General features: G+C 44.6%; 1 protein-coding gene across 50 annotated transcripts in view; it reads right to left on the bottom strand.

The window, feature by feature from the left end:
- Positions 1-27,213, bottom strand: part of FNBP1 (formin binding protein 1) — a 164,559-nt gene that overhangs the window by 97,351 nt on the left and 39,995 nt on the right. For all 50 annotated transcript variants that reach the window (XR_012424261.1, XR_012424264.1, XR_012424265.1 and 47 more), the window contains exon 2: positions 11,831-11,946. Coding sequence is in view for 38 of the 50 variants with exons in the window: in XM_045373907.3 (XP_045229842.1) it covers positions 11,831-11,946 (116 nt within the window). In the remaining 12 variants the exon portion in view is untranslated. The remainder of the gene's footprint in view (positions 1-11,830; positions 11,947-27,213) is intronic.

Here is a 27,213-nt window from a genome sequence, read left to right as displayed (position 1 = left end):
GCAAATAAACCACTTAAAAAAACTTTTGGCCGGGCGCGGTGGCTCAAGCCTGTAATCCCAGCACTTTGGGAGGCCGAGGCGGGCGGATCACGAGGTCAGGAGATCGAGACCATCCTGGCTGACACGGTGAAACCCCGTCTCTACTAAAAAATACAAAAAACTAGCTGGGCGAGGTGGCGGGCGCCTGTAGTCCCAGCTACTGGGGAGGCTGAGGCAGGAGAATTGCGTGAACCCAGGAGGCGGAGCCTGCAGTGAGCTGAGATCCGGCCACTGCACTCCAGCCTGGGCGGCAGAGCGAGACTCCGTCTCAAAAAAAAAAAAACAAAAACAAAAAAAAAAAAAAAAAACTTTTGATTTATGGGGTCTTTCTGAGAAATCTGACGTGTTTTCAGGTAGAAAATCTCAACTTGTTTTTCAGGTAGCCTAACTAAAAGGTAAAAGAAAAAAATAAACATTCTTTTATAAGGATGGTGGATTTAGACCTGGCTGATTCGAAAACCCACAGGAAGGCTTTAAAAATTAATTACTCGGCCCTATTCCAGAGCCTCTGCAACAGAAGGTCCAGGGTGGGGCCCAAGAATGTTTTGTGTTTTCTTCACTCTTTTATTTTTTTAAAGCTCACCACAAGATTTCTGGATCAAGATGGCAGAATAAAATGCAGCCAGAGAATTGTGCTTTCCCAACAACAAAAGGTGAAAAAATAAAAGTCAGGGAAAATTTTAACAGCAGAAAACTAAAAAAAAAAAAAAGAAGAAGAAGAAAGGAGTCTAACCTCAGTCCATACACTTTAGAAAGTAATGACAAAGAAGAGAAACAGAAAATTCTAGGACAGAATGGAGCTGAATCCTTCCTCCCCATCACAGAAAGGGAAATAACGTCCACTAACACTGAAAGTCAACCCAGACAGAAGTAAACTGGGAGGTAAGCACTCAGGGAATAGTGATGGAAAAATTCTGAGAGGAAGACATCTATGCTGACCACCCAAGGCCTTGGGCAGAAGCCGGGGCTCGCCCCCGGGAGGTCCACTTTCCAGGCTTCAGGCTAAGTGCCCTGGGGGTTCACCCCACACCCAGGGAGTCCACAGGATTAGGGATATGGGTGGGCTGTGTCCCTACCCAAATCTCAACTTGAATTGTATCTCCCAGAATTCCCACATGCTGTGGGAGGGACCCAGGGGGAGGTAATTGGATCATGGGGCGCTGGTCTTTCCTGTGCTATTTTCGTGATAATGAATAAGTCTCACAAGATCTGATGGGTTTATCAGGTGTTTCCGCTTTTGCTTCTTCCTCATTTTCCCTTGCTGCTGCCATGTAAGAAATGCCTTTTTGCCCTCAGCCATGATTCTGAGGCCTCCCCAGCCATGTGGAACTGTAAGTCAAATTAAACCTCTTTTTCTTCCCAGTCTCGGGTATGTCTTTATCAGCGGCGTGAAAACGGACTAATACAATTAGGAAAATCTTTGACCTAATGGTGTAAACCCCATAACAGAACCTCTAACAAAGTTTCAGAAGAAATGACAGAGCTCAGAGTCTCAAAGTCAGGCCCTTTCCCCACCCCGACTCTACAAACACCTGTCCTTGGCCTTCAGCAAACCAAGCAGAACATACAATACCCCAGCCTCAAGTGGAACTCCAAGGGAAAGACCAGTGGCACCAGAAATGGAAGGAAGCGTGGCAAGGAACACTCACCTACACTCCATCAGAGCAGACGGCACCGGTGCGGCTCACGTTAGAATCAAATACACGACCGGTGTTGGCCTAAGACCTTTACGCTCTTTACCTCATTAAGCCCGCTCAGCAACCTTATAAGGTGAGGATGATAATGATGATGATTCACATTTTACAGATGAAAAAGATGAAACAAGGAGAGTAATTTGACTCAATTCATACTGCTATTAAGTGGAAGAACCAGGATTACATCCCAGGCATTGGGACTCTTGAGTCTGATGAACTCAACCACTTCACTAAACTGCCCCTATTAAACAGAAGCCAGGTGGCCAGGGGCGGTGGCTCATGCCTGTAATCCCAGCAGTTGGGAGGCCGAGGTGGGCGGATCATCTGAGGTCAGGAGTTTGAGACAAGCCTGGCCAACATGGCAAGACCCTGTCTCTACTAAAAATACAAAAATTAGCCAGCCATGGGCCGGGCGTGGTGGCTCATGCCTGTAATCCCAGAACTCTGGGAGACGGAGGCGGGTGGATCACCTGAGGACAGGAGTTTCAGACCAGCCTGACATGGTGAAACCCCGTCTCTACTAAAAATACAAAATTAGCCAGGTGTGGTGGTGGTGCATGCCTGTAATCCCAACTACTCGGGAGGCTGAGGCAGGAGAATCGCTTCAACCCAGGAGGCAGTGGTTGCAGTGAGCCAAGATTGCACCACTGCACTCTAGCCTGGGCAACAAGGGCAAAGCTCCATCTCAAAAAAAAAAAAAAAAAAAAAAAAATCACCAGGTGTGGTGGTGTGTGCCTGTAATCCCAGCTGCTTGGGAGGCTGAGGCAGGAGAATTGCTTGAACCTGGGAGGCAGAGGTTGCGGTGAGCTGAGATCGCACCACTGCATTCCAGCCTGGGCAACAGAGTAAGACTTTGTCTCAATAAATAAATAAATAAATAAATAAATAAATAAATAAATAAAAGCAAGGTGAAAGATATGACAGGTAATACAGAAGGAAAAGGAAAAAAAAACTGCAGTCTGCAAGAAAACAGATAAGGAAAATAAGCAAAAATCACCCTCCTCCAGATTATTTATACTATAGACAAACTTAGTAAAAACACAAAGGCAATAAATCCAGAATCCCAACACTACGGGATAAAATAAAATGGAATGAGAAGGAAGACACAAAGCTGAGGAAATGAACTAGGGACTAAAATATACCACTATAGAACCCATCAATAAATGAGGGTGGATATCAAATTTAATAGAGGAAAGGTTTGAAATAACCATAATGTGAAAACAATCAGAAAAAAAAAAAAGGATCTAAAGAATAAGATGAAATGTAAGGATAACTCATATCTCTGAAGTATATGACCCAGTAAGTAGAACAGAAAAAACATTCAGACATAATCAAAAAACGTTCCCCTGAAATAAATGAAGCATAGAATTTACACTGGAAAGAGCTCTAAGAAAAGCTATCTGATAAACGATGATCAACTCCAATGAAGTTATCAGACTGCTAAGATGAACTAAAATTATTCATATATTTACTCAGAAGCAGCCATGTTGCCTACAGAGAAAAACATTTGGCTGGCCCCAGACTCTTCCTCCAAAAGACGATGCAGCCACATGGAGAGAGAAAGAAATTGTGACCAGAGAACAACCAAGTCAAAGTGTTAAAGTATGGTGGCATTCTCAAGCAAGAAAGAACTCAGGGAACACGTCCCAAGCTCTAACTAGGGGGAACATATTCTTCTTTAATGCCGAGAGTCAAGGAGAGACGCTGTTGTAGAGAGAAGTGTTGAGATGACTCTACATTCAAATATAGAACTACGACAAAACGGGTTTCAGAACCAAGTCATATAACTCAACTGGAAGAAGGAGCAAAATATGTATACATATTTTCCTTATCTTTCATAGCAGGCAATTGAGCCTGTTTAAAATTTCAACATGGAATTATACACAATAACATCCTACAAGGTTTTTTTCATAATCTTTTTGATAAATTTTACAAAAGTTTAATATTTATTTTTTTTGAGACAGTCCGTCACCCAGGCTGGAGTGCAGTGGCGTCATCTTGGCTCACTGCAACCTCCGCCTCCTGAGTAGCTGGGGTTACAGGCATGTGCCACCATGCCTGGCTAATTTTTGTGCTTTTAGTAGAGAGACGGGGTTTCACCATATTAGCCAGGCTGGTCTCAAACTCCTAACGTCAGGTCATCTGCCCGCCTCGGCCTCCTCAAATGCTAGGATTACAGGTATAAGCCACCATGCCTGACCTAAAGAGTTTAATTTTTAAAGCTTAGCAGATCCCTCAGTTTCACTTTATTGTCGTTTATACTGTTAAATTTAAATTCACTTTATATATATGATATATACAATATGCAATATGTTGTATAAAATGATTTCACCTAGTTACCCTCTATATACAATGAGCTCCAATTAAAAACAGACCAAGACGCCGGGCGCGGTGGCTCAAGCCTGTAATCCCAGCACTTTGGGAGGCCGAGGCGGGCGGATCACAAGGTCAGGAGATCGAGACCACAGTGAAACCCCGTCTCTACTAAAAATACAAAAAATTAGCCGGGCGCGGTGGCGGGCGCCTGTAGTCCCAGCTACTCAGGAGGCTGAGGCAGGAGAATGGCGGGAACCCGGGAGGCGGAGCTTGCAGTGAGCCGAGATCGCGCCACTGCACTCCAGCCTGGGCAACAGCGTGAGACTCCGTCTCAAAAAAAAAAAAAAAAAAAAAAAAAAAAAAAAACAGACCAAGACTTGAATGGTTCATTTTTTAAAAGCATAAATGGCTCAGATGTATCAAAAGATGTTCAACCCCCATGCATACTAAGAGAAATGCAAGTTAAGACCTAGATGTACCAATTGTTAAGTATCAAGTTGACAAAGATCAGTTTGGAAACAAAGCAGCAGTGAGGGTGAGGTTGAGCAGGCCCTGTTACTCTGCTAACAGAGTGTCAGGGGCCATAGCTTCTGGAAAGGGACTGGAGATCATGCCACTGCACTCCAGCCTGGGTGACAGAAACTCCGTCTCAAAAATAAATTAGGTTCAGACTCAGAAAAAAAAAATTAGGAATTTCAACCTACACTATCTTGAATAGATAAGTGACCTACAGCAGGGGTTGGCAAACATTTTCTGTAAAGGACCAGAAAGCAAATATTTCAGGGCCAGGTGTGGTGGCTCATGACTGTAATCCCAGCACTTTGGGAGGCCGAGGCAGGTGGATCATGAGGTCAGGAGTTTGAGATCAGCCTGGCCAATATGGTGAAACCCCACCTCTACTAAAAATATGAAAATTAGCCAGGCATGGTGGCGTGTGCCTATAGTCCCCGCTGTTCAGGAGGCTGAGGCAGGAGAATCCCTTGAACCCGGGAGGTGGAGGTTGCAGTGAGCCGAGATTGTGCCACTGCACTCCAGCCTGGATGACAGAGTGAGACTCTGTCTAAAAAAAAAAAATTTAGACTTGCAGGTAACTGCATCTCTTTTGCAACTACTCAACAGCCAATTGTCCGCAAAAGTGGCCATAGACAATATGCATGGGCACGGCAACATTCCAACAAATCTTTATTTACAGAACCAAGTAGTGGATGGATTTGGCCCATGCTAAGACCTGATCTACAGGAATCAAAGTCTCCTATGTTTATGTCTTAAAATAAGTTAGCATTTTCCCCTGCAATGCAGAAAAAAAAATATTTAATGATAGATGTCTCTCCCAAAGGTCACACTATTTTTAAACATCATATTACCATTTCAAGCAAGTATCTGTTGAATATGTTGTTGCCACACTGGCCTTTCTATTCCTTGTACATGTTCCCATCTCAGGACCTTTGTACTTGCTCCCCCCACATCCTCACATGTCTGGCTTCTTTTTATGATTCACTTCTCAAGCAATGGGTTTTCCCTGACCAGCCTAGCTAAGTAACAACCCCTGACTTCATTCTCTATCGCATCATTGCGTTTACATATTTGGAGTCATAAACGCTATCTTAAATACTTGAATTTTTTGCTAATTTGCATGCAGTTCTGTTATCCGCTGTGAGAAGGTGAGCACTCCAGGTTCAGGCACTTCCTGCGTCTCGTTCATTAAAGCATCCCTAGTGACTGGCACCTCGTTGTTCTTTTTGTTGTTAAAATCTCATCAGCTCTCACAGGCCGGTGCAAACACATAATTCCCCATAAAGCAAAGCTGGCTAAATATCTTAGGCCTGTACCCTGCCGATTCACTCACAATCTACAAATATTTACTGGGCACCTACTATATGCCAGGCACTGTTCTGCACTGTGACACATTAGTGAGCACAACCCAAAGATCCCCACCCATAAGGGGCTTGCATTCTAGCTGAGAGGCTGCAGGAGACAGTGAGCAGTAAATATAATAACACAGATTTCTCTGGGAAGGTTTGGGGAGATGTTGTTCAAATGAGACAAAATTTTAGGAGAAATAAGTTCAAGAGATCTAGTGTACAACATGGTGTCTCCAGTTAATAACAATGTATTGTATACTTGAAAATTGCCAGGCCGGGTGCTCACACCTGTAATCCCAGCAGGTAAGAGGCCTCGGCGGGAGGATCGCTTGAACCCAGAAGTTCAAGAACAGCATGGGCAACATGGTGAAATTCTGTCTCTAAAAAAAATACAAAAATTAGCCGGGTGTGGCAGCGCATTCCTGTGGTCCCAGCTACTTGGGAGGCTGAGGTGGGAGGATCACTTGAGCCTGGGAGGTGAGCCAAGATCATGCCGCTGCACTCCACCCGAGATGACAGTGAGACCCTGTCTCAAGAAAGAGGGAAGGGAAGGGGAGGGAAAGAGAGGGGTTGCTAACTTGCTAGAAGAGTAGATTTTAATGTTCTTACCACAAAAAAAATTAAGTTTGTGCAGTGATGCATATGTTAATTAGCCTGATTTGGGCATTCTGCAGTGTATACATATTTCAAAACATCATGTTGTATACCATAAATATATATAATTTTATATACAAATAATATAGAAAGATATATTGTCAATTTTCAAAACTAAATAAATGAGAAGACTATATAAAATGGTAGAAAGTTACCAGTAATATAGGAAAAGTGAAAAGCAAAGCAGGCTAAGTGGGCTAGGGGACGAAGTGGGCCTCACTGAGCAGAAACTGGAAGGAGGAGAGGGAGTCAGGCACGTGGAGCCTGGGGAAGAACACACAGGTGATATCTGCATGGAAGGGCCAGCACAGTAGCTCTCGGGTGAGGGGATGCCTGGCATGTACAAGAAACAGGAAGGAGGCCTCTGTATGGTTACAGCAGAGAGAAGGAGGAAGAGAGTTAAAACAGATGATGTCAGAAAGGTGTGGGGACCAGATTACACAAGGTTTTGTAGGACTTTTACTGTAAAGTTTTTGGATTTACTCTGAATGAAATGGGGACGCATTGGAATTTTGAACAGAGGAGTACTGTAATCCGGCTGCTTTGTAGAAATCAGGGAATAGGGGATAGAGGTAGAATAAGGGAAACTAATTAGTAGACTCATCATAACCAGGAAAAAGATCATGGACCACATAGCCCATGTGACATGGACCACAGGGGCAGCAGTGGAGGTGATAATGAGTGTCAGTTCCTGGATAAATCTGTAGAGGAGCCAAGATTTCCTGATGGCTTGGGATGGGGAGTGTGAGAATGTGAGAGAAAGAAGACAGCCACAGATGATGACACCAGGGGTTTTTTTTTTTTTTTGAGATGGAGTCTTGTTCTGTCACACAGGCTGGAGTGCAATGGCACAATCTCGGCTCACTGCAACCTCTGCCGGCCGGGTTTCAAGGGATTCTCCTGTCTTAGTGTCCTGAGTAGCTAGGATTACAGGCACCCGCCACCAAGCCTGGCTAATGTTTTTATATTTTTAATAGAGACAGGGTTTCACCATGTTGGATGGGCTGGCCTTGAACTCTTGATCTCAAGTGATTCGCCCGCACCTGGGTGATGCTACGGTTTTTGACCTACACCAGGAAGGATGCAGCTACCCTCAGGTGAGTGGAGGAAAATCTAGGTCGTGGAAATGCAGGTTTTTATTTTTTTTGAGATAGGGTCTTGCTCTGTTGCCCAGGCTAGAGTGGAGTAGTGCAATCATGGCTCAATGCAGCCCCAGTGTCTTAGGCTCAAGCATCCACCCTCCTCAGCCTCTCGAATAGGTGAGACTACAGGTGTGCGCCACCATGCCTGGCTAATTTTTAAAAATTCTTTTTAGAGGCAAGGTCTTGCTGTGTTGCTCAGGCTCGTCTCCAACTCCTGGCCTCAAGTACCCACCTCGGCCTCCTGAAGTGCTGAGATTTTAGGTGTGAGCCACTTCACTTGGCCTAGACATGTGGATTTTTAAGTTGGGGAGATCAGGAGTTCAGTTTCAGACATGTTACATTTCAGATGGTTTTTAGATGTTTCTTTTCTTTCTTTTTTTTGAGACGGAGTCTTGCTCTGTCACCCAGGCTGGAGTGCAGTGGTACAATCTCGGCTCACTGCAAGCTCTGCCTCCCGGGTTCATGCCACTCTCCTGCCTCAGCCTCCCGAGTAGCTGGGACTACAGGTGCCCACCACCATGTCCAGCTGATTTTTTGTATTTTTAGTAGAGATGGGGTTTCACCGTGTTAACCAGGATGGTCTCGATCTCCTGACCTCGTGATCTGCCCGCCTCGGCCTCCGAGGCGGGATTACAGGCATGAGCCACTGCGCCCGACCAAGTTTTTAGACATTTCTAAGTGGAGATTTTGAGCAAGCTGTTTCTGGAATTCAGGAGAGAGGTCTGGCTTGGAGATCCATATCTGCGAGTTGTTGCCATACGGATCATGCCTAAAGCCATGAGACAGTTGAGGTCACTGGAAGAGTACAGACTAGGAAGGGAGAAGGACTGAGAAGCAGGTGCTGGGCACAGCGATGTGAAGAGGAGGCGCCAACAAGGGAGACTGTGGTGGGAAGAACACCAGTAGCCTACTCGAGAACTCACACGTAGCCCATTTTCACACGAAAGGCAACACTGCATGACAGTGCAGTATTCAAATAATCAAAGTGAAACAGGCCATGTTCTATTTCTACTTTCAGTTTGAAAAGCCTTGACATGTTTACGAGGCTGATATGCACACAGGGCACTGGAAACTGATCTGGATTCTCCACTTAGAAAAATTATTTCATTGGCCGGGCGCAGTGGCTCACGCTTGTAATCCCAGCACTTTGGGAGGCCGAGGCGGGCAGATCACAACGTCAGGAAATCGAGACCGTCCTGGCTAACAAGATGAAACCCCATCTCTAATAAAAATACAAAAAAATTAGCTGGGCGTTGTGGCCGGCGCCTGCAGTCCCAGCTACTCAGGAGGCTGAGGCAGGAGAATGGCGTGAACCCAGGAGGCGGAGCTTGCAGTGAGCCAAGATTGCACCACTGCACTCCAGCCTGGGTGACAGAGCGAGACTCCTTCTCAAAAAAAAAAAAAAAGAAAAAAAGAAAAAATTATTTCATTGTGTGATGTTTTACATGTTATTCACTCAATAAAAACAAAATCTGGGGCCAGGCACAGTGGTTCACACCTGTAATCCCAGCTTGCTGAAACAACAACAGAAACCCTTATAAGAACGCATAGCTCTTTTTTTTTTTTTTTTTTTTTTTGAGATGGAGTCTTGCTCTGTTGCCCAGGCTGGAATGCAGTGGCATGATCTTGGCTCACTGCAACCTTCACCTCCTGGGTTCAAGCGATTTTCCTGCCCCAGCCTCCTGAATAGCTGGGATTACAGGTGCCCGCCACCACACCCAGCTAATTTTTGTATTTTTAGTAGAGACGGGGTTTCACCATCTTGACCAGGCTGGTCTCAAACTCCTGACCTCGTGATCCACCCTCCTCGGCCTCCCAAAGTGCTGGGATTATAGGCGTGAGCCACTGCGCCTGGCCAAGAACACATATCTCTTATGCAGATGCTCTTTGGATTAAAACTCAATGGTGAGGGAGCTTGAAGAAAGTTTTTTTTTAGAAAAAAAAGAAACAAGGGGACAGGCACGGTGGCTCACACCTGTAATCCCAGCACTTTGGGAGGCCAAGGCAGGCGGATCACCTGAGGTCAGGAGTTCAAGACCAGCCTGGCCAACATGGTGAAACAGCCCCTCTACTAAAACTACAAAAATTAGCCAGGCATGGTGACACGAACCTGTAATCCCAGTTACTTGGGAGGCTGAGGCAGGAGAATTGCTTGAACCTGGGAGGCGGAGATTGCAGTGAGCTGAGATTGTGCCACTGCACTCCAGCCTGGGCGACAGAGTGAAACTGTCTCAAAAAAAAAAAGACAAAACTAAATGTTTCTAAATCAAAAGCATCTAGCTCTTTAACAGGCCTTAAAACAATATCCACAAACCAATTCAACTACAACTACACAACAAGAAATCATTATAGACTTGCATGCCACTTCAAGTTCAAGCTTAGTTCTACCAAGAACTTTTAAATAAAAACACAAATTTCTTGGATAATCTCATCATTAAAGATGTAAGGAGATCCAAAATACTTAAAAAAAAAAATAGAGACAGGGGTCTCACTATGTTGCTCAGGCTGGTCTTGAACTCTCTGGACTCATTCAATCCTCCCTCATCGGCCTCCAAAAGTGCTGTGATTGCAGGCGTGAGCCACCACTCCTGGCCCCAAAGTACTTTTTTTTTTTTTTTTTTTTCTTTGAGAAGGAGTTTCACTCAGTCACCCAGGCTAGAGTGCAGTGGCACAATCTGGGCTCACTGCAACCTCTACCTCCCGGGTTCAAGCGATTCTCATGCCTTGCCCTCCCAAGTAGCTGGGATTACAGGCGCCTGCCACCACGCCCCACTAATTTTTGTATTTTTAGTAAAGGCGGGGTTTCACCATGTCGGCCAGGCTGGTCTCGAACTCCTGACCTCAGGCAATCCGCCCACCTCTGCCTCCCGAAGTGCTGGGATTACAGGCATTAGCCACTGTGACCAGTCTGAAGTATTTTTAAAATACTATCTACAGGACCCCTCAACACATTACTGGAGGGAGTGTGAATTAGTACAAGCACCTTGGAAAACGGTTGAACCCTATCCACCAAAGCTAAGCATATGAGTAGCCGGTGACCGTGCAATTAGACGCCCAGGTAGATCCTAGGAAATGTGTTCAGATACACACAAAAAGCCTTGTACAATAATGCTCGCTGCAGTGCTACTCATTATATGCCTAAATTGGAAACAACCAATCACCTAGTCAGTAGAACGGATGAGTTCTGGTGCATTCATAGACCAAAATACTCAACAGCAATGAAAAGAAGCAGACTCCCGCCACATGCTACCACATGGTGAATCTCACAAATGTAATATAGAACAAAAGAAGCCAGATACACAAGAATGCATACTAAATGATTACACTCATGTAGAGTTCAAAAGTGGGCACTACTAATCCATGTGGTTAGAAGTCAGGAGAGTGGTTACCATTGTGGGGAAAGTAGGGAGCTGGAGGGGGCCAGGGGGCCTCTCAGGCTGGTCTTTCTGTTTCTTGACCTGGGTGCCCGGTTACATGAGTGTGTTCACACTGTCAAAATTCATGGAGCTGCACACTTATGATTTGTGTAATTCTCTGTACATATGTTATTAATATATTTCAAGAAAAAGTTTACTGAAAAACAAGCTGATCCAAAACTCAGCAAATATCTTGTTAAAAAAAAAAATGGGGCCGGGCGCGGTGGCTCAAGCCTGTAATCCCAGCACTTTGGGAGGCCGAGACGGGCGGATCACGAGGTCAGAAGATCGAGACCATCCTGGTTAACACGGTGAAACCTCGTCTCTACTAAAAAAAATACAAAAAACTAGCCGGGCGAGGTGGCGGGCGCCTGTAGTCCCAGCTACTCGGGAGGCTGAGGCAGGAGAATGGCGTAAACCCAGGAGGCGGAGCTTGCAGTGAGCTGAGATCCGGCCACTGCACTCCAGCCTGGGCGACAGAGCGAGACTCCGACTCAAAAAAAAAATGGGGCCTTAAAGCAGTAATTTAGGTTTTATTATTCTATGAAAATTAATTTTCTGTATGAGAAACAATCACTCCTATTCAAATATTACCTTACATAAAAGGAAAAATATTTAAAATATACATTTATACTATAAAATGAGAATATATGTTATCCTTACATCATTTTGCAGTTAACAAATAACTTTTTTCAATACCAACTTACCTGAGTTGCTTTGCATAGCTGAGTTCAATCTCTGTCCTTTCTTTCACAAACTTGATACATTTCTCAAGAGTATCAATTCCCCACTGTGTGTGTTTTTCTAAGTTGTCAAACTGATCCTGTTAAAACAAACCAAGACGGAAGTTATAGTCTTTCCCTGTGATTAACATAATTTCAATGAATAATTCTCTTAACAATATATTACTACATACAAAGTAGTACTAATATTTTCCATGATTATACTTGAGGTGCTTTTTTGTTGAGCCATTTTTAATCAACATTACCAAATTTGGTTTGAAAACTGCCTGCAGTACTGAACTCGAACCTATTCATTCATATTTCCTATTCCTTTTAGAAACATAATTTTTAGATATAACTGATGTCTCAGTGCAAAGAAAAATGTCATTCCCAGACGCCAAAAACTGACAGGTGAAACACACACACAAACGCAGCCACACAAACACACGATTTGCACCTTAACTGTTATCTCTAGGTAATCATTCAAAACAGCTGATTGAATCTGAGCTGAGGAACTGGGTGGGGGAAGCATTACAAAATTTTGCTTTCTTCAAATGATTAAAATAAAACACATGGATTTTATTATTTCAAACATATAACAAGCTTACATTGTGAACCAGGAACACTGCCTGGAGCTGGGGAACCAAAATGAACAAAAATACATCCTGAGTTTGCCTTGTGTCTCGGGGTTTCTGGTCTGGAAGAATGAGAGGGAGCCTGGGTAACATAGTGAGACCCCATCTCTACAAAAAATTTTTAAAAATTAGCCAGGCATGGTGTTGTACCACTGCACTCCAGCCTGGGTATAAGAGCATGACTCTGTCCCCCCAAATAAACAATGAGAGGGGACAGGTATGCTAGCAACAGCTACTGCAAAGACATGGAGATATCCAGGAATCGGGTGGATCTGTCCTGCTTGAGTGCAAGGTGGAGGTGGGTGGGGCAGAAGGGAACTGGAGTTGGCGAGTGATGAAACTAAAGACAGCCCAGGACTAGATCACCCAAGGCCTTGAAGGATGAGCTTAGCAGTTTAGATTGTCCAGCAGGCACAAGAGGACTTGGAAGAGGAAGCCAGGAAATGGCTCCAACAGTCTAGATGAGACAAAATAGGCACAGAAGGGAAGAATTCCTGGGACATTTAACAAATACAATCAACCAGTGTGTGAGTGGCCGATTGGATGTGGAGGCTGTGAAGGGTATGAGGGGGAGGGAGGATTCCAGAGTGACTTTCAGGTTCTGCTTCCCGGAATTAAACAGAAGATCCAGATAAGAAAGAGCTACAGTTTGGGGTGAAAATTAAATGTCGTTTTGACATGTTGAATGAGGGACTGGCATGTCCAGAAGAGAGCTGGAGACACAGAAGGACTTAGAACTCAAGAAGGGCGGGGAGTGAGTAGGTGGATCTGAAGCAACAGCCGAGGATCAGAAAACCAAAGATGACAACAAGGATGCACAGAATTAACAAAGAGGGCCTGGCCCAGGAAGTGGAGCCCTGAAAGGACTAAGGGGAACGAGCCAGAGAGGGCATGAGCACATCACAGGGAAGAGAGAATTTCAATGGAAATGGGATTCTCCATGGAAAATTTGCTGTGTCCTGAGAGGTAACAGTCATAGATGAGGGTTCTAGCCCCAGCAAAGGGATTTCACAGAGACAGGCCCCCAAATGTTTCAAGTTTTAGTCATTTGCCTGTAAGACGCAGATATAATCTAATTTCCTAATTTCACAACTCAGTCGTGAGGATCATGCGAAATGCGGAAGTACCAACTCAAATATAACAATATAAAGCTAGTATTTAATCCTATGCTTGTGCAATCTAACAGTATACATTTAATGTCTTCAGACTGTTTTTTGTTTGTTGGCTGGTTGGTTTTGAGACAGAGTCGTGCTCTTTCACCCAGGCTGCAGTGCAGTAGTGTGATCTCAGTTTGCTGCTGCTTCCCAGGCTCAAGTGATCTTCCCACTTCAGCCTCCTGAGTAACTAGGACTATCGGCACCCACCACCATGCCTTCACTAATTTTTGTATTTTTTGTAGAGAGGAGGTCTCACTATGATGCCCAGGCTGGCCTTGAATTCCTGGGCTAAAGTGATCCTCCTGCCTTGGCTTCCCAAAGTGCTGGGATTACAAATGTGAGCCATTGCCTCCGGCCAGCCTGTTTTTTTTAAAACCACTTTATTGAGATATAATTGAGATTTTGGCTGGGTGAGGTGGCTCACGCCTGTAATCCTGGCACTTTGGGAGGCCGAGGCGGGTGGATCACTTGAGGCCAGGAGTTCGAGACCAGCCTGGACAACATGGTGAAACCCCATCTCTACTAAAAATACAAAATTAGCCGGGTGTGGTGGCGCGCACCTGTAATTCCAGCTACTCAGGAGTCTGAGGGAGGCGGGAGAATTGCTTGAACCCAGGAGGCGGAGGTTGCAGTGAGCCAAGATCATGTCACTGCACTCCAGCATGGGCGATAGAATGAGACTTTGTCTCGAAAAATTAAATACAAAATAAAAATAAATAAAAATCAGTGCAAAATGTTTGTCTTTTTTTTTTTTTTTTGAGACGGAGTCTCGCTCTGTCGCCCAGGCTGGAGTGCAGTGGCGCAATCTCGGCTCACTGCAAGCTCTGCTTCCCAAGTTCACGCCATTCTCCCGCCTCAGCCTCCGGAGTAGCTGGGACTACAGGCGCCCACCACCACGCCTGGCTAATTTCTTTTTTTTGTATTTTTAGTAGAGACGGGGTTTCACCATGTTAGCCAGGATGGTCTCAATCTCCCAACTTCGTGATCCGCCTGCCTCGGCCTCCCAAAGTGCTGGGATTACAGGCTTGAGCCACCGCGCCCGGCCCAATGTTTTTCTTTATAACTAATAAGTTTTAATATTTAAAGTTGATTCTTGGTCCTCAATAATATATACTCCACAAACCCCTAGATTTCAGTTTAAGAAACAATAGATTATGTTATCGGTAAAGTCAAGGGTCATCAAGTAAGCTAATAGTGTAAACAAGACTGCAGATCAATTTAAACTACTTGAGAGAACAAATATACACACAATTCAAGCTATGATTACAAATTGAGCACGCGACTTTGTCAAAGCCCTCTGCTTATCAGTAACCCTTTGTGGATCTAGTTTCACAGTAATCATATTTATTTTTAAAATGATTAACAATTAGCAGGGCATCATGGCACATGCCTGTAGTCCCAGCTACTAGGGAGGCTGAAGCAGGAGGATCACTTGAGCCCAGGAGTTCGAGGCTGCAGTGAGTCATGATCAGGCTACTGCACTCCAGCCTGAGCATCAAAGCAAGACCCTGTCTCAAAAAACAAAAACCAAAAACATAAACACCCTTCCCTTTATTTAAAAGCCCTCTCCCAGCTGGCTGTGGTGGCTCACAGCCAAAATTCCAGCACTTTGGGAGGCCATGGTGGGCGGATCACTTGAGGTCAGGAGTTTGAGACTAGCCTGGCCAACACAGTCATCTCTACTAAAAATACAAAAGTTAGCCAGGCATAGTGGCATACACCTGTAATCCAAGCTACTCAGGAGGCTGAGGCAGGAGAATCCATTGAACTCAGAAGACGGAGCTTGCAGTGAGCCGAGATTGTACCACTGCACTCTAGCCTGGGCGACAGAGAGAGACTGTCTCAAAAAAAAAACAAAAACAAAAACAAAATCAAAAACAAAAACAAAAAAATGTGGCCAGGCACTGTGGCTCACGCCTGTAATCCCAGCACTTTGGGAGGCTGAGGCGGGAGGATCACCTGAGGTCAGGAGTTTGAGACCAGCCTGGCCAACATGGTGAAACCCTGTCTCTACTAAAAATGCTAAATTAGCCGGGCATGGTGGTGCGCGCCTATAATCCCAGTTACTTGGGAGTCTGAGGCAGGAGAATCACTTGAGCGGAGGTTGAAGTGAGCCGAGATCGCACCATTGCACTCCAGCCTGGTCAAAAAGAACGAAACTCCGTCTCAAAAAAAAAAAAAAAAAAAAAAAAAAAAAGCCCTCTCCCTGTATGATTTCCCATCATCTCCAAAGCCTTCATTATTCTCAGCAGTCATAGATGCCACCTTGAAAACTTGCTAAGAGGACATGCTCTTAGGTTTCATTCTTGGCCTGTTAACAGCCTGACTACAGATTTCCCCCCATCATATCACTTTGCATTCAAACTGATGTATACTGTACAAAGCAATAGCTTTCGATACCAAAGCCCTTAAACACAACAGAAAAAGCCCATCTACATTTGAATTGAGTCCACCTTAAAAATTACTGGCCTCAGTCCAACAATATGTTTTCCATAAAGTCATCTGTATTCAGGACCATTCTACAAGCTATAATAAAGCGTATACCAAGATGACAGAGTCCAAATAAGATAGAAGATCTTAAGAATAAAAACCTTACTCAGTAACAAATGAGCTGGTGCTTGTTTGTGACTATAGCAGAGTTCTTTTGATGCTCTGTGAAACCTGAGGATGCCCCCACGCTCTTGCTATCACATGAATTGCTGCAGCACTGACTTGACAGCAGCTAGAAGAAAATTCAACACAGATGAAAAACTAATCAACCCACTTACATTCTTGACTAAAATGTGGAAAAGTTAATGGAAAAAAAAATCCAAATCTTAAAAGGACTCCTTTGTGAGCAAATATTATAAATGGTTCTTTAAAAACAGCCTTTGCTATTTGGGGATGGTGTCATCAAAAATGCATCCCTTCCTGCTTGATGTCACATCATAGTGGTTCTGGGGACCCCTTTGCCCTCTTAAAAATCACTGACAACCAGCCAGCCACGGTGGCTCACGCCTATAATCCCACCATTTTGGGAGGCCAAGGTGGGTGGATCACTTGAGAACAGGAGTTCAAGACCAGCCTGGCCAACATGGTGAAACCTCATCTCTACAAAACAAAAACACAAAAAGTAGCCGGGCATGGTGGCACACACCTGTAGTCCCAGCTATTCAGGAGGGCGAGGCACGAGAATCACTTGAACCCGGGAGGGAGAGGTTGCAGTGAGTGGAGATCGTGCCTCTGCACTCTAGCCTGGGGCGACAGAGTGAGTGAGACTCTGTCTCAAAAAAAAAAAAAACTGAGAATCCCGAAGAGCTTTTGTGCGAGTGAGTTACATCTATCAATATTTACTCAATCAGAAATTTAAAATGGAGAGATTTTTAAAGGTATTTATTCATTTTAAAAGAAAACAAACCCATTACCATTACATGTTAATGGAAAGAGCACGTTTTTAATTTTATTTCTTTATTTTTTTATTTTTTTGAGGCGGAGTCTCGCTCTGTTGCCCAGGCTGGAGTGCAGTGGCTGGATCTCGGCTCACTGCAAGCTCTGCCTCCCGGGTTTACGCCATTCTCCTGCCTCAGCCTCCCGAGTAGCTGGGACTACAGGCGACCGCCACCTCGCCCGGCTAGTTTTTTTTTTTGTATTTTTTAGTAGAGACGGGGTTTCACCGTGTTAGCCAGGATGGTCTCGATCTCCTGACCTCGTGATCCACCCGTCTCGGCCTCCCAAAATGCTGGGATTACAGGCTTGAGCCACCGCGCCCAGCCACATGTTTTTATTTTTATTTTTTTATTTTTTTTTTATTTATTATTATTATACTTTAAGTTGTAGATGTTTTTATTTTTAAAGGCTATACTTTCCAAAACAAAAAAACAGAAGAATGGCACCGTGTTACATTTTTGCAGATCTCTTTAATGTGCAGCTTAATAGAAGACAGCTGGATTATCACAGGGGCTTCTGCATTCAATCTATTACGATTCTTTACTTTGGTTGAAATATGTGAAAAAAACACAACTTCACACAGATACGTAGCTAGAAAACAGGATACTTCAAGGCCCTTTTCAGATCAGTGCAGACGTTCTTCTTTGATACCACACCAAAACTTGACAAACCACAGCTTCTCAAAGGCTAGTTGCAACATGAAATCTGAAACCATAGAGATGAAGTTTCCAACTCAGCTACAGTAAGATCCACTGGTCCACCTTACATTTCGAATGGATCTTTTACCTGCATATGATTGTGTAAATTATTCATTGATCATTTAGAAAATATCTCAGCCGGGTGTGGTGGCCCACACTTCCAATCCCAGCACTTTGGGAGGCGGAAGCGGGCGGGTCATCTGAGGTTTGGAGTTCAAGACCAGCCTGGCTAAAATGGCGAAACCCCGTCTCTACTAAAAATACAAAAATTAGCCGGGTGTGGTGGTGTGTGCCTGTAATCTCAGCTACTCAGGAGGCTACGACAGGAGAATTGCTTGAACCTGGGAAGGGGAGGTTGCAGATCTCAGTTGAGTTGAGATCGTGCCACTGCACTCCAGCCTGAGTGACAGAGTGAGACTCCATCTCAAAAAAAAAAAAAAGAAAAAGAAAAGAAAAGCCGGGCGCAGTGGCTCACGCCTGTAATCTCAACACTTTGGGAGGCCAAGACGGGCGGATCACGAGGTCAGGAGATCGAGATCATCCTGGCTAACACGGTGAAACCCCGTCTCTACTAAAAAAAAAAAAATACAAAAAATTAGCCAGGCGTGGTGGCGGGCATCCTGTAGTCCCAGCTACTCGGGAGGCTGAGGCAGGAGAATGGCAGGAACCCAGGAGGCGGAGCTTGCAGTGAGCCGAGATGGTGCCACTGCACTCCAGCCTGGGTGACAGAGCGAGACTCGGTCTCAAAAAAAAAATATATATATATATATGTGTGTATATATATATCATTGATATATGCAGATCTTCCAACTATTGAAACATTTCTTATAAAATATTTTTTGAATCACATTTGTTTATATCAGTACCAATCTCATCTTTTCTGATAAGTGTTTAATATTTGGAAGCTGTCAATCTCACAGTGGAAATACAATTTCCCCAAGTTCTAATTTTCACTTTAAAGCTAGAATTTTATTATTGGCAACAAACATTGCCAGCTGTTTCCCTGAAGTGACAGGCTAACTTCATTTATTTCTGAGAAAATGTTTGCCAAATACTCAAAAGTTTATCGATCATTCTTTGAAGTAAAAATGGTGTTTCATGAAAAAAGCAGCTAGTGCAACTTACAACTCAGGATCATGTATTTTAGTCTGCACTAAAGTGCTTCTCATCTTACTATACATACTATTAAAAAGATGTATCTTCAAGGGTTGTGATCACACTGTTTCATTAAGAACATTTTCAAGTAAAACTGAATTTTTTTACAACAGCTAATGGTGGCCTGGGTGTGGTGGCTCACACCTGTAATCCCTGCACTTTGGGAGGCCGAGGCGGGCGGATGACAAGGTCAAGAGATTGAGACCAGCCTGGGCAACATGGTGAAACCCCATCTATAATAAAAATACAAAAAATTAGCCAGGAGTGGTGGCGGTCGCCTGTAATCCCAGCTACTCTGCAGACCGAGGCAGGAGAATCACTTGAACCCGGGAGGCGGAGGTTGCAATGAGTCGAGATCGTTCCACTGCACTCCAGCCCAAGCAACAGTGCGAGACACCATCTCAAAAAAAAAAAAAAAAAAAAGCTAATGGTGAAGAATATAGTAGTTACCAGTGCAATTTAGAGCTACAGCCTTGATTCATTTCTTTTGTAACATTGGTGCAATGTCAACACAGTTAAAAACACAATCCTTATTAAAATAGTTTTGACCTTGTAAACTCCATGAGAAGGTTTCAGGAACCTCCAGAGGTCCAGGGACCATACTTTGAGAACCACTATCATATAACATATATGCTAAAATTTCTATTTCAGGTTGGGTGTGGTGGCTCAGGCCTGTAATCCTAGCACTTTGGGAGGCTGAGGCAGGCGGCTCACCTGAGGTCAGGAGTTCGAGACCAGCCTGGCTAACATGGTGAAACCCCATCTCTACTAAAAATACAAAAATTACTTCCTGGCTGGGCATGGTGGCTCATGGCTGTAATCCCAGCACTTTGGGAGGCCAAGGCAGACAGATCGCCTGAGGTCAGGAGTTCAAGGCCAGCCTGGCCAACATGGTGGATTGGCCAGGCATGATGGTGAGCACCTGTAATCCCAGCTACTCGGGAGGCTGAGGAGGGAGAATCATTTGAACCTTGAAGGCAGAGGTTGCAGTGAGCTGAGATCGTGCCACTGCACTCCAGCCTGGGCAACAGAGTGAGACTTCTGGCTCAAAAGAGAAAAAAAAAAAAAAAAAAAAAAAAAAAAGCCAGGCGTGGAGGACCATGCCTGTAATCCTAGCTACTCGGGAGGCTGAGGCAGGAGAATCGCTTGAACCTGGGAGGCCGAGGTTGCAGTGAGCCGAGATTGTGCCATTGCATTCCAGCCTGGGCAACAAAGCAAGATTCCATCTAAAAAACTAAACAAAATTTCTATTTCAAAGTTGTACATTCTAAACATTAAGAAACTTAGGTAATAAGCAACCTAATAGAAAATGTTTATTTTATGGGTGCATACTGTGTATACGTACTGCTATTGTTTGGATGTTTGTCCCCTCAAACCTCATGTTGAAATCTGATCCCCAATGTCAGAGGTGGGGCCTAATGGGAGGCCTTGGGTCATGGGGGCAGATCCTTCACGAATACCTTGGTGCCATCCTTGATGTAATGGGTGAGTTCTTGCTCTACTAGTCCTGGCCAGAGCTGGTTGTTAGACAGCCCGGCGCCTCCCCCGCCTCCACTGCTCCCTCTCTGGCCACATGACCTCTGCCATGCAGGCTCCTCTTCACCTTCTACTATGAATGGAGCAGGTGCCTTATCTTGAACTTTTCCAGATATCAGAATTATGAGCCAAATATTTTTTTCTTTATTAATTACCTAGCCTCAGACACTCTTGTATAAGCACCACTAAACAGACTATAACCCATACTTTCAACTATTCACTCTAAGATTGCCACGAGGACTACAAATGGATGTTTCCAAGCTGTTGGTTACAACCTGATGGTACCTTTGAGGAACCTTGCTGAAGCACTCACCCAACATCACACTTCACCTTGACCTTACACTCCCCCTTGACCTTGACCTCACACTGCTCCTTGAATTCAAACCAACCAAAGGTGTGTGCCAGGTGCTGTTAGCTATGAGACGCTGAATAAGCTGAAGAGTTGAATGAAAAAAGTGTTATTGTGTTAATCAATATATAATTGCCATATTTTACAATTATTTTCAGGTCCAGTTTTAGGTACTATACTCTAAGTTACAATAAGCATTGGCTATGGCATTGGTTTGGGTCATTGTATCTTCATAAGTTCAAAAAAAAAAAAATCTTGCCTTCACAAATCTGTAATAAAAACCCAACAATCAGCCGGGTGCGGTGGCTCACACCTGTAATCCCAGCACTTTGGGAGGCCGAGGCGGGTAGATCATGAGGTCAGGAGTTCAAGACCAGCCCGGCCAACATAGCGAAACCCCGTCTCTACTAAAAATACAAAAATTAGCTGGGCATAGTGGCACGTGCCTGTAGTCCCAGCAGGAGAACTGCTTGAACCCGGGAGGCAGAGGTTGTGGTGAGCTGAGATCATGCCACTGCACTCTAGCCTGGGCAACAGAGTGAGACTCCGTCTCAAAAACAAAACAAAACAAAACCCAACAATCAGTGTTAAGACTGGTTTCTCTAGGTCAATGGAATAATGACTATTCTTGCTTATTATTCAAGTTCTTCTGGCCGGGCATGGTGACTTATGCCTGTAATCTCTGCAGTTAGGGAGGCTGAGGCCAGTGGATCACTTATGTCAGAAGTTTGAGACCTGCCTGGCCAACATGACAAAACTCTGTCTCTACTAAAACTACAAAAAAATGAGCAGGGTGTGGTGGTACACACCTGTAATCCCAGCTACTCAGGAAGCTGAGGCGGAAGAATCGCTTCAACCTGGGAGGAGGAGGCTGCAGTGAGCCGAGATTTCATTACTGCACTCCAGCCTGGGCAACAGAGCGAGACTCTGTCTCAAAAAACAAACAAAAACTAACAAAAAAGTAGTCTTCTGTAAAATTTTTTTTTTCAAATTATGCAAAAAAGTTGTCACAGGAACTACATTCAGAGAAGCTATTTACTTTGAGATGAGGAGACCCAAGTCATCCACAAGGAAGATTTCCTGCAAAGTCTAGGTCAACTTTAATATGGTGTTTTCCTGTAATTAAAAAGTGTACCACTTTGGAAGGCCGAGATGGGCGGATCATGAGGTCAGAAGATCGAGACCATCCTGGCTAACACGGTGAAACCCCCATCTCTACTAAAAAAATATTAAAAAACTAGCCGGGTGAGGTGGCAGGCGCCTGTAGTCCCAGCTACTTGGGAGGCTGAGGCAGGAGAATGGCATAAAGCCAGGAGGCGGAACTTGCAGTGAGCTGAGATCTGGCCACTGCACTCCAGCCTGGGCGACAGAGCGAGACTCCGTCTCAAAAAAAGAAAAAAAGTCTACCAAACCAGCTGGGTGTGGTGGCTCACGCCTGTAATCCCAGCTACTCTGGAGGCTGAGGCAGGAGAATCGCTTGAACCCAGGAGGTGGAGGTTGCAGTGAACCAAGATCGCACCACTGTACTCCAGCCTGGGTAACAGAGCGATACTCTGTCTCGAAAAAAAAAAAAGTGTACTAAACCAACATTAAATCAAAATCCCTGCAATAATCCAATCTAGTAAGAGACTAAGTTGCTAAAATTACCTGTGTAAGTGGCACAGACCCCAGGAAAGGGGGTCCTGAGGCCAGTCCCCCTCTACAAGCAAATCTCTCCTTTTGCAGTGAATTACTCACCCAGTGAAGGGAATTACCTCCTCCACACTACTGAGACTACTTTGGTCTGTGCTATCTAGACTGCTATTTTTGGATACTCCAGTTTTTGATAAATTCACCTTCCTGAGGACTTGGGCATTTTAAGAAGCAGGCCTTAAATGGCTCTGTTTAAACAGAATCTCTTAGGATGATTTTACTAGCATTAGCTTCCTCAAACTGTGAAGGAAAATGTGTCAGAGGGTATAGATTTACTCAAAGACTAACTGTAAGAAAATATCCATTTAAAATGTTTTTAAAAATCAATTTGGTTTTGAATATTAAAGAAGCTGCACTTACAGAAACATAGAAAGTTTTATAAAACTTTACAGGCCAGGCACGGTGGCTCAAGCCTGTAATCCCAGCACTTTGGGAGGCTGAGGTGGGCAGATCACCTGAGATCAGGAGTTCAAGAACAGCCTGGTTAACATGGTGAGACCCTGTCTCTACTAAAAATACAAAAATTAGCCAGGCATGGTGGCAGGCACCTGTAGTCCCAGCTACTTGGGAGGCTGAAGCAGGAGAATCGCTTGAACCCAGGAAATGAAGGTTGCAGTGAGACAACACGGCGCCATTGCACTCCAGCCTGGGTGACAGAGCGAGACTGTCAAAAAAAAAAAAAAAAAAAAAAAAAGCTGGGCGTGATGGCCTGCACCTGTAATCCCAGCTACTCAGGAGGCTGAGGCAGGAGAATCACTTGAACCAGGGAGGTGCACGTTACAGTGAGCTGAGATCGTGCCACTACACTCCAGCCTGGGTGACAGAGCGAGACTCCGTCTCAAAAAAGAAAACTTTACAAACAAAAATGTGCCATCACAAATACCACCTGAAATTAACCTCTCGAGCTTTTAATAAAGATTTAAATTAATTTCCATAGACAAATTGAGATTTTTTTTTTTTTTTTTTTTTTTGAGACAGAGCCTTGCTCTATCACTCAGGCTGGAGTGCAGTGGTGCGATCTTGGCTCACTGCAACCTCCGCCTCTCTGGTTCAAGTGATTCTCCTGCCTCAGTCTCCAGAGTAGCTAGGACTACAGATGCCTGCCACCACACCCAGCTAATTTTTTGTATTTTTAATAGAGAGAGAGTTTCACCGTCTTAGCAAGGATGGTCTTGATCTCCTGACCTTGTGATCTGCCCACCTCAGCCTCCCAAAGTGCTGGGATTACAGGTGTGAGCCACCGTGCCCGGCCAAATTGAGAATATTAAAAGCAGAAATACTCAAATACATTTTTCAACCTAAAAGTGATGAAAAAGGATTACCCAAAGTGACTTCATTGCTTGCCCACAGAAAGAACAAATAAAATGTGAAAGGCAGAATTAGAAGGTTTGTTTTTTCTTTTGTTGTTTTTCTTGAAAACACTATGGTGACCTAGCAACAGAAGGTTTATTTCAAGGAACACAGATACCTTATGTTTTGACAATAGGAGTAGATGCAGATTCCACAAAATCATATATTCAACTGCTGTTTCTGAAACTGGTTTTTGAATTAGGGTGGTGTGCTCTCTGGGCTGCAAATGTCTCCTATAGCAGGAGCCTGTGAGGTAACTGACAAAAAGGGGCTCCAACAGCACAGTGCCCTAGTTGCACATTCAACTTAATACAACAGATTTTAATTAAAAAGGAAAAGCACACAAAATGAAAGGTCTTACCGAATCCAAATCTCATTAAAATGCAATTCTACAATTTGTCATTAAAAATAGGTACAGGCTGGGTGTGGTGGCTAACACCTGTAATCCTAGCACTTTGGGAGGCCAAGGCGGGTGGATCACTTGAGGTCAGGAGTCCAAGACCAGCCTGGCCAATATGGTGAAACCCTGTCTCTACTAAAAATACAAAAAAAATCCATCCTGGCCAACATGGTGAAACCCCATCTCTACTAAAAATGCAAACATTAGCTGGGCAAGGTGGCACAGGCCTATAGTCCCATCTACTCCGGAGGCAGAGGTAGGGGCAGGAGAATCGCTTGAACCCGGGAGGCGGACATTGTAGTCAGCTGAGATTGTGCCACTGCACTCCAGCCTGGTGACAGAGTGAGACTCCGTCTCAAAAAGAAACACAACAAAACAAAAAAACTAGCCAAGCATGGTGGCACGCGCCTGTAATCCCAGCTACTTGGGAAGCTGAGGCATGAGAATCGCTTGAACCCGGGAGGCAGAAGTTGCAGCGAGACGAGATGGTGCCACTGCACTCTAGCCTGGGTGACAGAGCGAGACTTCGTCTCAAATAAATAAATAAAAACAGGTACAAACTTAGGCTTAATTGTTATAATTAGTCATAAGTCTGTTTCTGTTGTAGAAATGAAAATACTAAGGAATTCTTCTATGTTCGTGGCTCTTTCTAGTTGCATTCTAAACACAAGAGATGAGAACGTAAGCAAATATATGATGAAAATATATGTGTGGGTTAAAAAAATAAAACCTAGCTGAAGTTTAGGAGGCAGCTCCATATGCATGAAGTTAGTGATATAAAGAATGTGGAGGCCGGGTACGGTGGCTCACGCCGATAATCCCAGCACTTTGGGAGGCTGAGGAAGGAGGATCATTTGAGCCCAGGAGTTTGAGACCAGCCTCAGCAATATAGCAAGACCCTCATCTCTACAAAAAAAAAAAAAAAAATACACAAAGTTAGCTTGGGGTGGTGGTGCACGCCTATAGTCTCAGCTACCCAGGAGGCTGAGGTGGAAGGATTACTTGAGCCTGGGAGGTCAAGGCTACAGACAGCTGTGATCACACCACTGTATTCCAGCCTGGGCAAGAGAGTGAGATCCTGTCAAAAAATAAATAAATAAATAAATAAATGCAGAAAGACACACAGAGTACAAAAAGTTGCATTTTCATATTTTCATAACAATCATTATATTGTGTAAAAGGGCATTAAGGAGGCTGTTGTTGGATGTGCAACAAATGGAAGGGCGCAGAAAGTAGAAGCCTCAGGGTTAATGAATGGAGCGGTGCTCTGAGCCAAACGTGTTCTGAAATGAAGAGAGAGGGGAAAATTGTAAACTGTAGAAAAGGTACCAGAATTTTGACTGTGCTAGAGTCTGAGTAGATGAGATTAGGAGGGGAAACTGCTATGGAATGTATTCCTTTAAGAAGCAGCAATAAACTTCTAGCCTATTTTGACGTTCTTAGAACACCTTAGTCACTTTCAGTTCCTCTCTGTTTCTATGGATGCAGTAAAAGCAACAAACAAAACCAAACATTTCTAACTGTCCCAAAGATGCTGAGTGAAAGACACTGTAAAGAATAAGATTTTCGGGCCGGGCGCGGTGGCTCAAGCCTGTAATCCCAGCACTTTGGGAGGCTGAGACGGGCGGATCACGAGGTCAGGAGATCGAGACCATCCTGGCTAACACGGTGAAACCCCGTCTCTACTAAAAAATACAAAAACCTAGCCGGGCGAGGTGGCGGGCGTCTGTAGTCCCAGCTACTCGGGAGGCTGAGGCAGGAGAATGGCGTGAACCCGGGAGGCAGAGCTTGCAGTGAGCTGAGATCCGGCCACTGCACTCCAGTCTGGGCGACAAAGCGAGACTCTGTCTCAACAAAAAAAAAAAAAAGAATAAGATTTTCAGGCCAGCGTGGTGGCTCACGCCTGTAATCCCAGCACTCTGGGAGGCCCAGGCCAGCAGATCACCTGAGGTCAGGAGTTTGAGACCAGCCTGGCCAACATGGCAAAACCCCATCTCTACTAAAAATACAAAAATTAGCTGGGTACGATGGCGAGCGCCTGTAATCCTGTCTACTCAGGAACTTGAACCTGGAAGGTGGAGGTTGCAGTGAGCTAAGATTGCGCCACTGCACTCCAGCTTGGGTGGACAGAGTGACACTTTGTCTCAGGAAAAAAAAAAAAAATTAAACTGCGTACTTTTTTCATTAAAACAAAAACAACAAAAAACTAATTTCTGCTGTGTGTTGTCGCTCAATACCTATAATCCTAGCACTTGGGTAGGCTGAGCGGGAGGATCACTTGAACTCAGGAGTTCGAGACCAGCCTGGGCAACATGGCGAGACCCAGTCTGTACAAAAAATAAAAATAAAAATCAGCTGGGTGTGATGTCATGCGCCCGTGGGTCCCACTACTTGGGAGGCTGAGGTGGGAGGATGACCTGAGCCTGGGGAGGTCGAGGCTGCAGTGAGCCAGATTGTGCCACTGCACTCCAGCCTGGGCAACAGAGTGAGACTGTTTCAGAAAACAAACTGAAAAAAACACCTAATTTTTAAAATAGTTTAAAAATTATTCCTCCAGATAGGTAGTGTCAAATAACTTGAAAAGCATTAGGGATAATGAAGTTATAAAATTAGTCTTAGGGGGCCGGGCGCGGTGGCTCAAGCCTGTAATCCCAGCACTTTGGGAGGCCGAGACGGGCGGATCACAAGATCAGGAGATCGAGACCATCCTGGCTAACACGGTGAAACCCCGTTTCTACTAAAAAGTACAAAAAACTACCCGGGTGAGGTGGCGGGCGCCTGTAGTCCCAGCTATTCGGGAGGCTGAGACAGGAGAATGGCGTAAACCCGGGAGGCGGAGCTTGCAGCTGAGATCCAGCCACTGCACTCCAGCCTGGGTGACAGAGCGAGACTCCGTGTCAAAAAAAAAAAAAAAAAAATTAGTCTTAGAAGGACGGATATAACTTGTAACTGTGTTGAGCTGCATCAACA

This window comes from Macaca fascicularis, chromosome 15, assembly GCF_037993035.2.
Source record: "Macaca fascicularis isolate 582-1 chromosome 15, T2T-MFA8v1.1".
Taxonomy (NCBI): Eukaryota; Metazoa; Chordata; class Mammalia; order Primates; family Cercopithecidae; genus Macaca; species Macaca fascicularis.
This window is presented reverse-complemented; position numbering and strand designations above follow the sequence as displayed.